This window comes from Gordionus sp. m RMFG-2023, chromosome 3 (assembly GCF_954871325.1).
Source record: "Gordionus sp. m RMFG-2023 chromosome 3, tfGorSpeb1-WG-v2, whole genome shotgun sequence".
In the NCBI taxonomy this organism is placed as follows: Eukaryota; Metazoa; Nematomorpha; class Gordioida; order Chordodea; family Parachordodidae; genus Gordionus; species Gordionus sp. m RMFG-2023.
In genome coordinates, this window is record NC_088777.1 from 42,117,809 (window position 1) to 42,130,013 (window position 12,205).

The 12,205-nt window shown below is 24.9% G+C and overlaps 2 protein-coding genes across 3 annotated transcripts; one reads left to right on the plus strand and one right to left on the minus strand.

Annotated features, from left to right (window-relative positions):
* The first annotated feature begins 432 nt into the window (after positions 1-432).
* Positions 433-3,073, plus strand: LOC135926314 (trans-1,2-dihydrobenzene-1,2-diol dehydrogenase-like). Of its 2 annotated transcripts, none has more exons than XR_010571834.1 (8): positions 433-535; positions 580-625; positions 665-828; positions 871-1,023; positions 1,320-1,419; positions 1,465-1,578; positions 1,633-1,783; positions 2,544-2,648. XR_010571834.1 is itself a non-coding variant. In XM_065462143.1 (8 exons), exons 1-8 carry the CDS (start codon positions 458-460, stop codon positions 2,630-2,632), a joined length of 906 nt encoding a protein of 301 aa, XP_065318215.1. In that variant the 5' UTR covers positions 433-457; the 3' UTR covers positions 2,633-3,073. The 2 variants fall into 2 exon arrangements, 1 of the variants encoding a protein (XP_065318215.1); XM_065462143.1 differs by having other exon boundaries at positions 1,465-1,589; positions 2,544-3,073.
* LOC135926313 (palmitoyltransferase ZDHHC6-like) lies at positions 2,598-10,950 on the minus strand. Its single transcript, XM_065462142.1, has 9 exons — positions 10,722-10,950; positions 10,589-10,680; positions 10,385-10,541; positions 7,226-7,342; positions 7,109-7,162; positions 6,909-7,067; positions 4,256-4,443; positions 3,405-3,454; positions 2,598-2,858 (listed from the first exon to the last, which is right to left on the minus strand). The coding sequence occupies exons 1-9, from the start codon at positions 10,947-10,949 to the stop codon at positions 2,770-2,772; spliced, it is 1,134 nt and encodes a 377-aa protein (XP_065318214.1). The 5' UTR covers position 10,950; the 3' UTR covers positions 2,598-2,769.
* Positions 10,951-12,205: the final 1,255 nt, after the last annotated feature.

Here is a 12,205-nt window from a genome sequence, read left to right on the forward strand (position 1 = left end):
GTGATATTACATTTATGACTAACGTATGAATAATAAATATATAAAACTTAATGATATTGACATCACTTTTTTTTACTTTAAAAACTACCTGATTTGTGTTGATTTTTCAAAAACCCCCGATTAAGATTTTAGCCAAAATAATTTTTATGTAAGCTTGGTCATTTGGCTCATAGATGTCATAAAGGTTTGGGCCTCTATTTGCCAAATCGCTAAAATCTTAATCGAGCAATGGGGCCTAGACATTTCTGCTCAATAGGTAAAGTAATATTAATCTATATCTTTTATAATTAAAATTTAAACTAAAAATGCAGATCGTATTCTGGGCTATTAACTGAATAATAAATATTTAAAATTAAAATACAAAGTATTCGGGAACATTATTTAACCACATAAATATTAAACTGAAATTTAAATCATGCACGCACAATGTGAGTTTTTAAAATTTTAATTTTTATTAATGATCTGGGGAATAATTAATACTTATCATTCTCTGGCAAATGATATTGCTAACATATTAAAATGTATATCACATAAAGTGAGTTTAAATTATATTGATATAATATACACATACCTCTCTAGGTTTTAATACTTAAAAACTTAGATGACATTGTAAATCAAAAATTTGGTATTTATATAATAAATTATAATAAATATTTGCATTTAGATATAGCATATGTTGGAAACGTTGATAATTTTAAACATGATATAGTATCAAAATTAATACAACAAAAAAAACACATATTATGTGAACCTCCTATATTATGGGATAGTAATCAATTTCTTGACATATTGAAATTATTAAATATAGAAAAAAGGTTTTTTATGGAAGTAAAGTTAAATTAATATTAGAGTCTAATATTTAATTAATAGGTAATTCCAAGCAGATTTCTACCAATATATCAAAGATTGAGACATCAATTAAAAATGAAAACCATTGGAAATATTAGTTTTATATCAGCAAATATAAGTTTTAGCAATTATAAAAATATTGAAAAATATTTTGCATATAAAAAATTATTACCAGTAATATTTTAATTTTAGTATATGTGATTCATGTTAATATTATATAATTGTACAATAATTAACATAAACATTAAAGGATTATTTATTTTGATTCTATTAAAAACAATGTATTCCTTCCTCTAATATTCACTTTGACTTCTAGGTGTTAATCATTTTACTGGATTTTGAATTATTTCTTTTGTTTTAACAAAGTGTGTCATCAACACCACTAGTAATTATTCATAATCGTTATTTCTACAATTTTTGTCATTTATTCCATTTGATAAAATTTTTTGATATCATTTTTTAAATATTAGGTAAAAAAATTAGATGAAGCATTTATTTACCCTCTTCACCTAATACAAATGGTGTATCAGCAACTACCAGAAAATGTAACTTTAAATTCTACTGTTAATAGTTTTAAAATAAATATTTATTTTTTTATAAACTTTATCATTTTAGGTAAAAATCATATGATATCTAAAATTATGGTTTATCCAAATGATAAATTTGCTTTTACACAATTATCATCTAATTTACATTTGCCTAATGAAGCTTATATATGTGGTACCAAAGGTAATATTAAGGTAAGTAATGTATTTTAAAAATTGTTTATATATTTTAAAAAAGATATGCGAGCCATTCTGGCTACCCAGCAAAATGATAATTAATGATGTTGTTTATGATTACCCATTAGATTTTCAAGGGACATATACAACTTATAAAAACTACGTTGGTTTTATATATATGGCCAAAGAAATTGAAGCATGTATTCAAGCAGGTAAAATTAACTATCCCCTGAAAGAAACTATCTCTTAACCCCCCCCCCCCTCTTCAAAAAAGATGCACCATAAAATTTTAAAAAAGTCCCTAAATATACATATAAAAAATAGATGCCAAATTTCAAATATTTATTAATAAAATGGCTTGCATCTTAAAACTATTATAGCCCATCTATTTTACAATAAATATATACAATAAAAAAATATAATTTAATTTATACTATATATATTTTAAAAATTTTTAACTAATTTTAAAAAATACAGCTAATATGTTAAAATTGTTCTTTAAGCATCCAAACTGCTAAAAAATATTTATACTTAAACTAGTAAAAGAAAATACACCATTTTTTAAGAGGACTCTATGACTAATATTTTTTATAAACTAACCCATAATTCTGAAATTTTCTAATTTAACTCACTCAAGCCCACTAAAGGGAGGCACCACATTTAATCATGTTTCTGAAGAAAAAGGAAAATCAATAAATAATGAACTATCCTAATCATCCAATCTAGAAACTAATAAGGAACCCAGGTCCTAGCTATAGCTACCTTTTCCTTCCCATAAATTACAAAGCAAAAAAAACAACAAATATTTTGATAAATATTATTTTTTAAAAAAACTCATAAACTTAGATCAACAATAACCCACATCAGGTCTTGACCCATATCTTTCATTGTTTTTTCCCTATTATAAAAATTAAAATCTATCATTTTATTAGATTTTATTTAATAATATATTTATTATTATTATTTATTAAGGTTTAATTGAAAGCCCTTGGTTGACACATCAAAATTCAATCGATTTAGCTTCAATTTATTCTATGTTTATCAATAAAATAAAGATTTAAAATATTTCTTGATCACAATTCATAGTTCAAGAATATTATAAAATTATGTTTTATAGTTTTATATAAATAATATAAATATTATTTTTTAAAAAAATACAATTATCAAAGAAATTATATATATTTAAGTTTTTTTAAAATTAGAGTTCTTTTAATTTTACTAAATTTCTTGGAAACCAACCTTTTGCTTTGTTATCAGACTGTTGTACTACCAAAGATTCTGTTTTATCTTTCAAATAAATATAAATATGTAAAAATTTTCTATCAATAATCGACATTTTTGCCCAATGTTCCTGATATCATAACCGTTTATTAACTTTTGATCTGTAAAATCTTATTATTTAATTTTTTCCCCTCGTTTTGACTGATCCTTTTTTAATATATATTAGTCTTTTTTTAAAATAATTTTCACTAAAAACATGATTGATTAAATTATATAATTATTTCAAGCTAGAAATGTAAGCAACTAGGAAAGATGCTATAAATTTTTTATATTAAATATAATTTGATTACATAAAGATAAACTATGCATCTATTGAAATGAGATTTTCTTTTGCCGTTTAATATGTTTACATACTTGATGTTACCATAAAGGAACAATAATTTTCTTAAGAAAAAGTTAAAAAAAAATTTTTTCTTATTTACACTATAATTTATAAATAAAAATTATCAAAAAAATTTAAATAAATCCAAAATAAAATATATTATAATACCAATTTAGTTAAAATTTAGAAATAGTTATAGGAATAATTAAATTTTGGTAATAAAAAATAACCTGCCGTTTTTTGACCCATAGAATTCAACTTTTTCCCGTAAAGCCAATATCTAAAATAAATTCGATTTAAAAAAAAATAGTTTATTTTAAGTGTATAATTTTAATTTTACACATTGTAGATCTATGAAAAAACTAAAGGTATAAGTTTTTTTATTTTAAACTATTCAAAAATTAGCGCCTTTTTTAAAAAAAATCAATAATATTAGCATTGAAACCGGAACTAAAATTATTGAATCAGTGCTAATAAAAGTATATAACTAATTTATATTATTTTTTAAATATTGTGTGATTCATATATCAGAATCGTCTTTTTAAAATATTCAGAACTGAAACCTGAAATAGTCTCATATAGAAAAATAACCAACTACCTCTACCCTGTCTTTAATCAAAGATTATATCAATAAGTCAGTTCCTTTTGTATCTTCAACTATTTATTTCTATTTTGCAACATTTTTCCTAAGTACCCAACTAAGGAAGGGACCTTTGTTCTTTCTCCTTTATCACCCATATTGATTTTCTACTTAGCTTTTATCGTAAGCTCGATTTTTTTCATTCATCCTGGCTAATTCTATTACCTAAATTCTAAAATCTTTTCTCAACCAATCCAAATACTTTTTTAAAAAATCTTCTTGCCAAAAACATTAAATTGAGTCAATATTTTAAAAAAACTGAGTCTATTATTCGATTTTAAATCATAAAATCGTTTGTATTCTAGTTTATTGATATTGAAGTTTTTGGATATCATTGGTCCATCCATAAATATAACCTTATTCTGGTGATTTTTTAAAAAAAAATATTATTAAACAAAATTAAGTTGCTTTTAAAATAAAAAAAGATAAAATTAGTTTTACTTTTTCCATCGAGTAGTTTGAACGGTATCATTTTTTCTCAAATATAATCGGGGTTCACTAGTACATGGAACGTTTAGGAAAGTCAAAATCCCAAACCGTAAAGAAAATAGGTTAGCGTTGTAGTCATGTTTGCAGACATAGAGGATTGAGCATTCTTCTTTAAATTGTTTTAGCTTTTTTTGCTCAATCTTATAAAATTACAGTATTAATGAAATATAATTTTAAACAAATTGAGCCGTTTTTAAAAATGGACCCAAATCGGGCCATTTAACAACACTTAATGAGTGTGTTACGGATTCAAAATTATTGATGTACAAAATATTGCAAAAGTTTACCTTATTCCATAGGCGTAAAAAATGGGCTCATGGTAAATATATATAAATATTTTTTTCATTAAACTCATCATAAAATTTACATTCTTTAACTATAAAGGTTACAGCTCAGGGGCAAAAAATTATATCAGTTGCTTAAAATTGGAAAAAGTTCCAGTTCATTTAGATTTTGTAATATTTATATCAAATTTTTAAACAAATATAATTTTATTGAGAAAAATAAAATGTAATAAATAGTTAAGATTTATCATTAAACATAATTAGAATGTATAAGTTATATGTGTTCCAAGAGCTCACAATTTATGTTAATATGCTTTAAAAATAAAATAAAAACGCCCTTGACTCGGAGACTTCTAGAAGGGCTTAAGCTAGGTCGAATTGTTTTTTAATGAACTAAGGAAATTTTTGCTACAGAACAAGGGAATCAAAAGGGACCTATTATCTAAAACAGAAAACAACCATAAGCCATCTTAGCTTTCTTGATTTCATGGACAACGAGACGAAAAAACTGGTGAAATATAATATCTATTAAAAAAATATCTAAGTTTGAATATAACAAATTTTTTGAGTTTATATTGTATCTAAGATACTTATTAAGCAGAGAAGAATAATGACAATATAAAAGCCTTATGAATTGAAAACACATTTTTATATCAATATTCCCATGGGATGCATATGAAAGATTGCGTTTTTATATATTTAATTTAAATATATATAGGCATTTTTTTAAGTTGCAAAAATTTTATTTTTTAAAGTCAATTTACGGTTCTAGAATATAAGTAGGCATTATATTTTATATAAGGTTGGCATGACAGGTCAAATTCAATTAAATGTTTTTATGATAGTATTCATTTTATTAGGTATATTATATGTAATAACAAATATATTCATAAATGCATATATTTAAATTTGGTAATATTTTGATTCATTCTTGATACTGTTTCGTATACACTTTCTGTGATAGATTCGTTTTCTGGTTCAATTATACCATCATTTTTCTTAATTATTCGTAAATTATGATAAACGTAACTATTTTTCCGGTAATCAAAGATTTCAGTTCTTTGTATAAATATTATCTCAGACGGAACCATTTATTTCTGAAGAAGAGTTTAAATTGGAAGGGTTAATAAGATTTTGCTAATTTCCTTAAAGGGCAAGATGGCCAAAGTTCATTCCATTGATGCCGAAATCTAATTAATGGTAATGGATTCTACCGCATTTCATATATTTTGTCTATCAAAGATACCGACAGCGAAATTTATTATATCACCTAAGATTATTAATTATTCCCACCTTGAGGAACTCCCAGTTCCTTTATTATCACAAGCTTCGTTTCATTATTCATGAGTTGTCCTTCATATTGAAAATTTAATAAGTAGGCAGCTTTATGAACATTTGTATTAAAATCAGTTTTTCTTATTTGAAAATATTTTATTTTCTTCTGAAGAATTGGGTCATGACTCAAGTAAATAACATATTCTAAAAATACCAAAGTGCATTTGTTCCCTTGAATTCTCAACAATGGTATAGATAGAGTTAGGTATATCTCAATGGCGGACACCTTTAAAGCTTTTTTTTAAAATTTGTATTTGTTGCAGAAGAAATTAAACTAATTATACTTATAGTAGATGATATGACATTGATTTCTGTAGCAGAAAAATACTGTACTTTCTATATGTTTATTTCTAAAAATGTGAATTAAATAACTACTAGTTCAAAATCCCGAAAAATAATTGTAATGTGTGCGGCACATGCATATAATTGAATATGGTTAAAGGCCGATTTGAAAAATTCCCTTCATATTAGCCACATTATCCAAAACTTAAGAATATACTGCTGTAGGATTTAATTGTTCAATTTTTTTTAATTGGTAAATATAATCTACCGTATGATGATTACTTATAAAATACGGGAAACGGTGTCTTACCACAAAATTTATAATGCTTTCATTTTGGATATTGCTCCACCCTGAAACAATAGATAAAGGGGAGCTTTATTTATAATATCTGCAACCTTCATTTATGGTCTTCGACATATTAATTTAAAAAATAACATATTTTCGGATAATTCATATCTAAAAATATCAATTCTGAATGATTAATTTTTTTCCAGGAAATAAATTATTCAAAATTTTCTATATCGTTATATTTAATCAAAAATATAGAAAATAATATTTTAGATTATTTGAATTTGACCAACCCTGATTTTGCAAGCTTAAAATAAAGATTCGAGGATGGGTCCATTCTTAGAAAGATGGCTGTCTTATATATTTTTTTTAAAAAAAACATTTATAATAAAATTAAAAATAATTAAAATTTAACCGATAATGAATAGAGAGTGCATCCATCTCTTACAGGCCAGTTCATTCCGTCTAATATAATATTTGTATGATCCAAGCCAAAAAATTGTTTAAGATTTTTCTTTACTCCTAAATCAAAAGGATTTTTGAATGAATTCCTTTCATTACCGAATCTCAGTATCTAAAAATCTTTGTAAATAAGTGAGCATATTATTATAAAACCTTTTTAATTATCCAATCTTCAATTTCTGTGGTGTTGTAGAGCACAGCTTTTAACTTTAACAAAAAAATAATTAAATTTTGCAAATACATTAATATAAATGAATAATTAAACTTTACTTGAAAATAACAAAGGATGGAAACAAATAATACAACACCAATGGATAATCCAATAGTGAAAAGATGCAGTAAGTAGACGTAAAATTCAGTGTGTCGAAATAGATAAAATGCATAGGGCTAAAAAAAGGAATATAAAATATTGTAATGTTTGCAAAGATAATTTGTTAAGCTTTTAACTAATTCATGTTAAAAAAAATTGGGGATTTTTAAATTTAATTTAGACCAGAAATACAATACTGCCGATCTTTACATCGTTAAAGGTGTTAAGAGCTTAATATTTTATTTCTAAAAAAATATATAACTAATTTTTCATTATTAAAAATAATCACGTGAGGGAAATTTAAAAAGAGAAAATTATGTCTGTTGCAAGTTTATATAAATTTATAGATTAAATTCTTTTAATTTAAAATTTTAATATATTTGAAGATGCAAATTATCTAATATAAATTATATATAAAACAGAGACTTGCCCGGCCTGCTAATTATTTTTAAAATATCAAGGCCGGGTATAAAAAAAATACCCGGGCCGAATATTTTAAATCGCCGTCATTAATTTAAAATATATTTAAAATCATTCCGGGCAGAAATTTTTTTTAAAATCCGGACTGGGCCATGCAAATAGTACCTTAGCAGGTCTCTGAAATAAATGCTAAGAGTTTTTGTGTAAGCAAGAATTATTTTTTTTTTGTAAATTTAAATTATGATCATTTTTTTATAATTTAAAAAAAATATTTTTTTGTGATTTGTTAATCTTTAAAGTTTAAATTTGATTAAATAAAATAAATCTTTCGGAGCGCGTCCAAAGTCAAAAATTTTTTTTAGTGCGTCCAAAGTTAATTTTTGATTTTAAAATTTAATATGTCCAAAACCACAATATTAAAATAAAACATACAATAAATCAGTAAAATATGAGCTATCAGGTATTAAAATTATTATTCCTATTGCTATTATAATAATTATTAATATAGGAAAACAATAAACATCGAGAGCATTCAATTCGAAATGATTATTGAAGATTGTAAACGGCAGTTTCTCAACCTACGATACTTATCGGTTTAGCTAGCGTATTTGAACAAAAATTTATCTAAAACACAGACCCGTGCGCCGATTTATTATTCAGCGGCGACGGCACGTGTGCATTTTTTATCGGTGATGTAATAGCGCGCCGATAAAACAAAATATATGAAAAAGAGTGTAAATTTCATTTGTATATTATTGCCAACAAAATTAAGCATAAAATCAAAATGTAAATACATCTCTATTACACATTGAATATAAATAAATTTTCATAAAAATTTATAAAAGTTTTTAAAATATCTTCAATAAAAGATAGATAATTGACTCATCAACTTAAACAATGCCTAAAAGATAATTGAAAAATTGCATATTATTTTAGAAAAGGGTTATAATGGATATATATAAATGCATTTTACACAAATATAAATGCATTTTACACAAATATAAATTTAAATATACAAATTGAATTTACATTAGATGATATATCATGGTAGTTATCATTTATAAATATTATCCAAGTTATGTAATGAAGATCTTTTTTAATTGCCAGCAGGGACCCGGAGTAAACCGTAACGAACCGTTAAACCATTATAAAGCGTTATAAATATCTGAACATAACCGTAACCGAACCGATATAATTATTTTTGGAAGGAGTAAAAAGAACCTTTATAAAAAACAGTTAAACCTGTTCAGTTTTTATATTTTAGAAATGGAAATAATTTGAATATCCAGAATTATATAAACTTGCTCTTATAGTACTGGCGGCAACACAAGTTTCTGTAGAAAGGGCTTTTTCGGGGCTAAAATTTGTGTTATCGTTACAACGAACAAAAAGGAATCCATTTATATTAGAAAATATATTACTTATACGTTCAAATGATATATTTAAAAATGAGTTATTTTGAATCTTTTATATTTTTTTATATATATTTCAGATGCTTAATAATAAAAATAAATTAGAAGATGGTGTTGCTTCAATAAAAAAAAATTAACCTTTATAAACCTTTATAATTAGCTGAACCGAACCGAACCTTTATAAATTTCTTCTTAAGAACCGTAACCAAAACGTAACCATTATAATTTTTTACATACTGAACCGTTATAAATAACGGTTCGGGTCCCTGATTGCCAGCAATAGATAAAATATGTTCACTCGGGATGTGCCTGAGAATTATTTTATTTAAAATACCAGAGCAGGGTATATTTTAAATCGCCATTAGTGGCTATAAAAATTAAAAATAAATAAAATATTTTTTTAAAAAATCTGAGTCAGGTCTGAAAATATAAAACCTGGGCCAGGCTGAGAAAAATTTTTTCAAAAAAATCTGGCCAGGCTGGTCTGTGCAAATGGTACTCCTGCAGTTGGATTATGGCTACTTAATCCCTAATCATTCCTACCTATATCAAAATATATATGAATATGAGACATAGAGAAATACCATATATATTTTAATTGTTTAATGAACTAAAAAATAAGATTAGAACCATTAGTTTATTTATTCCTCAAGAGAAGTTTTCTCAAAATTTTTCAAATTATTTAAAATTATTTTTAAAGTATCAAATGCCCAAATCAAAATTTTAAATATTGCAATTTTTATATTTAGTATAGTGTGTACAAAGCTATCCAAAATGGACTTTGAAATATAGATGAATATTTTTTATTTTAGCATGATAGCTTTAATATTGTATTCAATTTAGAAATTAATTTTATGATTTCTTGTCCATATATATTAATTATTGTATTAAAACCATCATCATCATATTTCATAGGATGGAATAAAAAATATTTATAAATATTAATTTAAAATATAAAGACAGGAATAAAAATAACAATATTAATGCAAGCTCTACAGAAAAATGTTAACAGTGAATATAAAAATATTAAGAAAGCCCAAGAATCACAAGAAAATTAATAAAGATACAGGATTTTTTATAAATAAAGTTTTATGGTTACAAATATAGGTATTTAATTGTGAACAAAAAGACACAGTGAGCAAGATACAAAAGGATCTTGCATCTTAAAAATAAGTATTTGTGGAACTGCCCAACTCTGGTGGTATCCACAAAAATTAAAGGTTCCTTGGTATCATTGCAATGATTAGTAATATAAATTAAAGTGTTATAAATTTTCAGATCACTCACATTTTTGATTATTAAATAAAGTGTGTATATCAGTAATACTGATGAATGCAAACACCCTAGAACAGCAGAAATCAAAAAATATATAAAATATTTTTGATTAAAATGTCCAACACAAGTATTTATCCAAGGACAATGATGATCCATTTTCATAACACATCTATAACCAAATTAATTAATAAGAAATATAATATTTTTTTACATTACCTTTGGCATCTTCTGCAATGATGAGCTCTAGGAGGTTTATAACCTTTACAAAAATTGCACCATTGCAGATATTCAATATTATTCTTATTTTTCTATAAAAACCTAATAGATTAAACAACTTAAAATTCTTTACTTTATTCCATTCCAAAGGAACCAGACCTGGGCCTATAAATATACAGCTAAGGAAATTTGAGAATATTAAAAATGTCCACAATAAAAGTAATGCAGTTAAAAAAATATTTTTTGCTGAAGCAAATAGTGGGAAATAATAGATATTAATGTATATGCAAATAAAACTTAGCGTTGATATAATAAAAGTAGCAATCAAAGGTCCCCAGTGAAGAAACCTCTTGTATTTCATAAAAAATTTAAAATGCGCATATGATGAAGCCTAGCATATAAAAGTAATTAAATAGTGCTAAATGTTAGCTGGTCATAAATTTTAATATATAAAGATGTGGGAGATATTTTTATCAGATGATGAAAACAAATGAAACGATCTTATTATATTTTTCTATTTCTCACACTTAAACATTAAATGATATTTATCAAATATTGAACAATTTTTTCTAAAAATGTCATACTTGAAAATAGAATGTTGTTTTAATATATATTATAATTTTGTGGAACATTAACTTAATGATAACTTTTTATCTAATAAAATATAGTTAAATATCATTATTATTCCATATTTTACAGTAGTGAAGACTGAAGAGGAAACGTCAGATTAAAAATGATAAATAGTGGAAAACACAAAACGAAATTGAAAAATAGAGGACTTCAGTGTGAAACATAGAAAAACAAAGAGCGAAAAATTGGGAATATCGCTTATATCTCTTAGAAAATTTTTAAGTAAATTCATCTATTAAAATTAAATTTTTAAAAAAATCTGTAAAAATCAGGGATGTGAACCCGGACTCGGACCCTGAACCCTCCTGGACCCTCGTATTTTGGCTGAACCCGGACCCGGACCCTTTTAAAAAGTGGAGGGTCCAAAGGTTCATGGTGTTAAAAATTTTTAACTTAAAATTTTTTTTTTAAATTAATGAAAAATATAATTTTTAAAAAATAGTCACTTTAAAACTATAATTGATAAAGCAAGGGATATTGTAAAATATTTAAGAACTCCCACAATTGTTAGAATATTAAAATCCACGAAAAGGTAAATGGCAATTTTAGATTGCACAACACGTTGGTCCTCTATGTGTATGATGCTAGAGCGATTATTAAGTTTGAAAGATTTCTGTAATGATTTAATCATAGGAGCATGTGAAATCATTTTGTCAGAAGATGATTGAAATCAAATAAAAGAGCTTACTAGTGTGCTGGTTCCTTTAAAAATAACAACATTAAGAGTGCAAGCTGAACAATTATGTTTATCGGATTTTTATAGCATATGGTTAAGATGTCGATTGTTAGGGAAATTAACAAGTTCTTTTTCAAATGAAGTATTAGAAAATACGAAAATAAGAGAGCAACAATATTTACAAAATAATGTTGTATAATAAAAAATGAATGAAAAAAAGTCTTATTTTGAGTCATTATTTTTATGTTTCCTCTGAACCCGGACCCGAACCCTGGACCCGGGTCCTTTTTAAATTTATTACCGAACCCGGA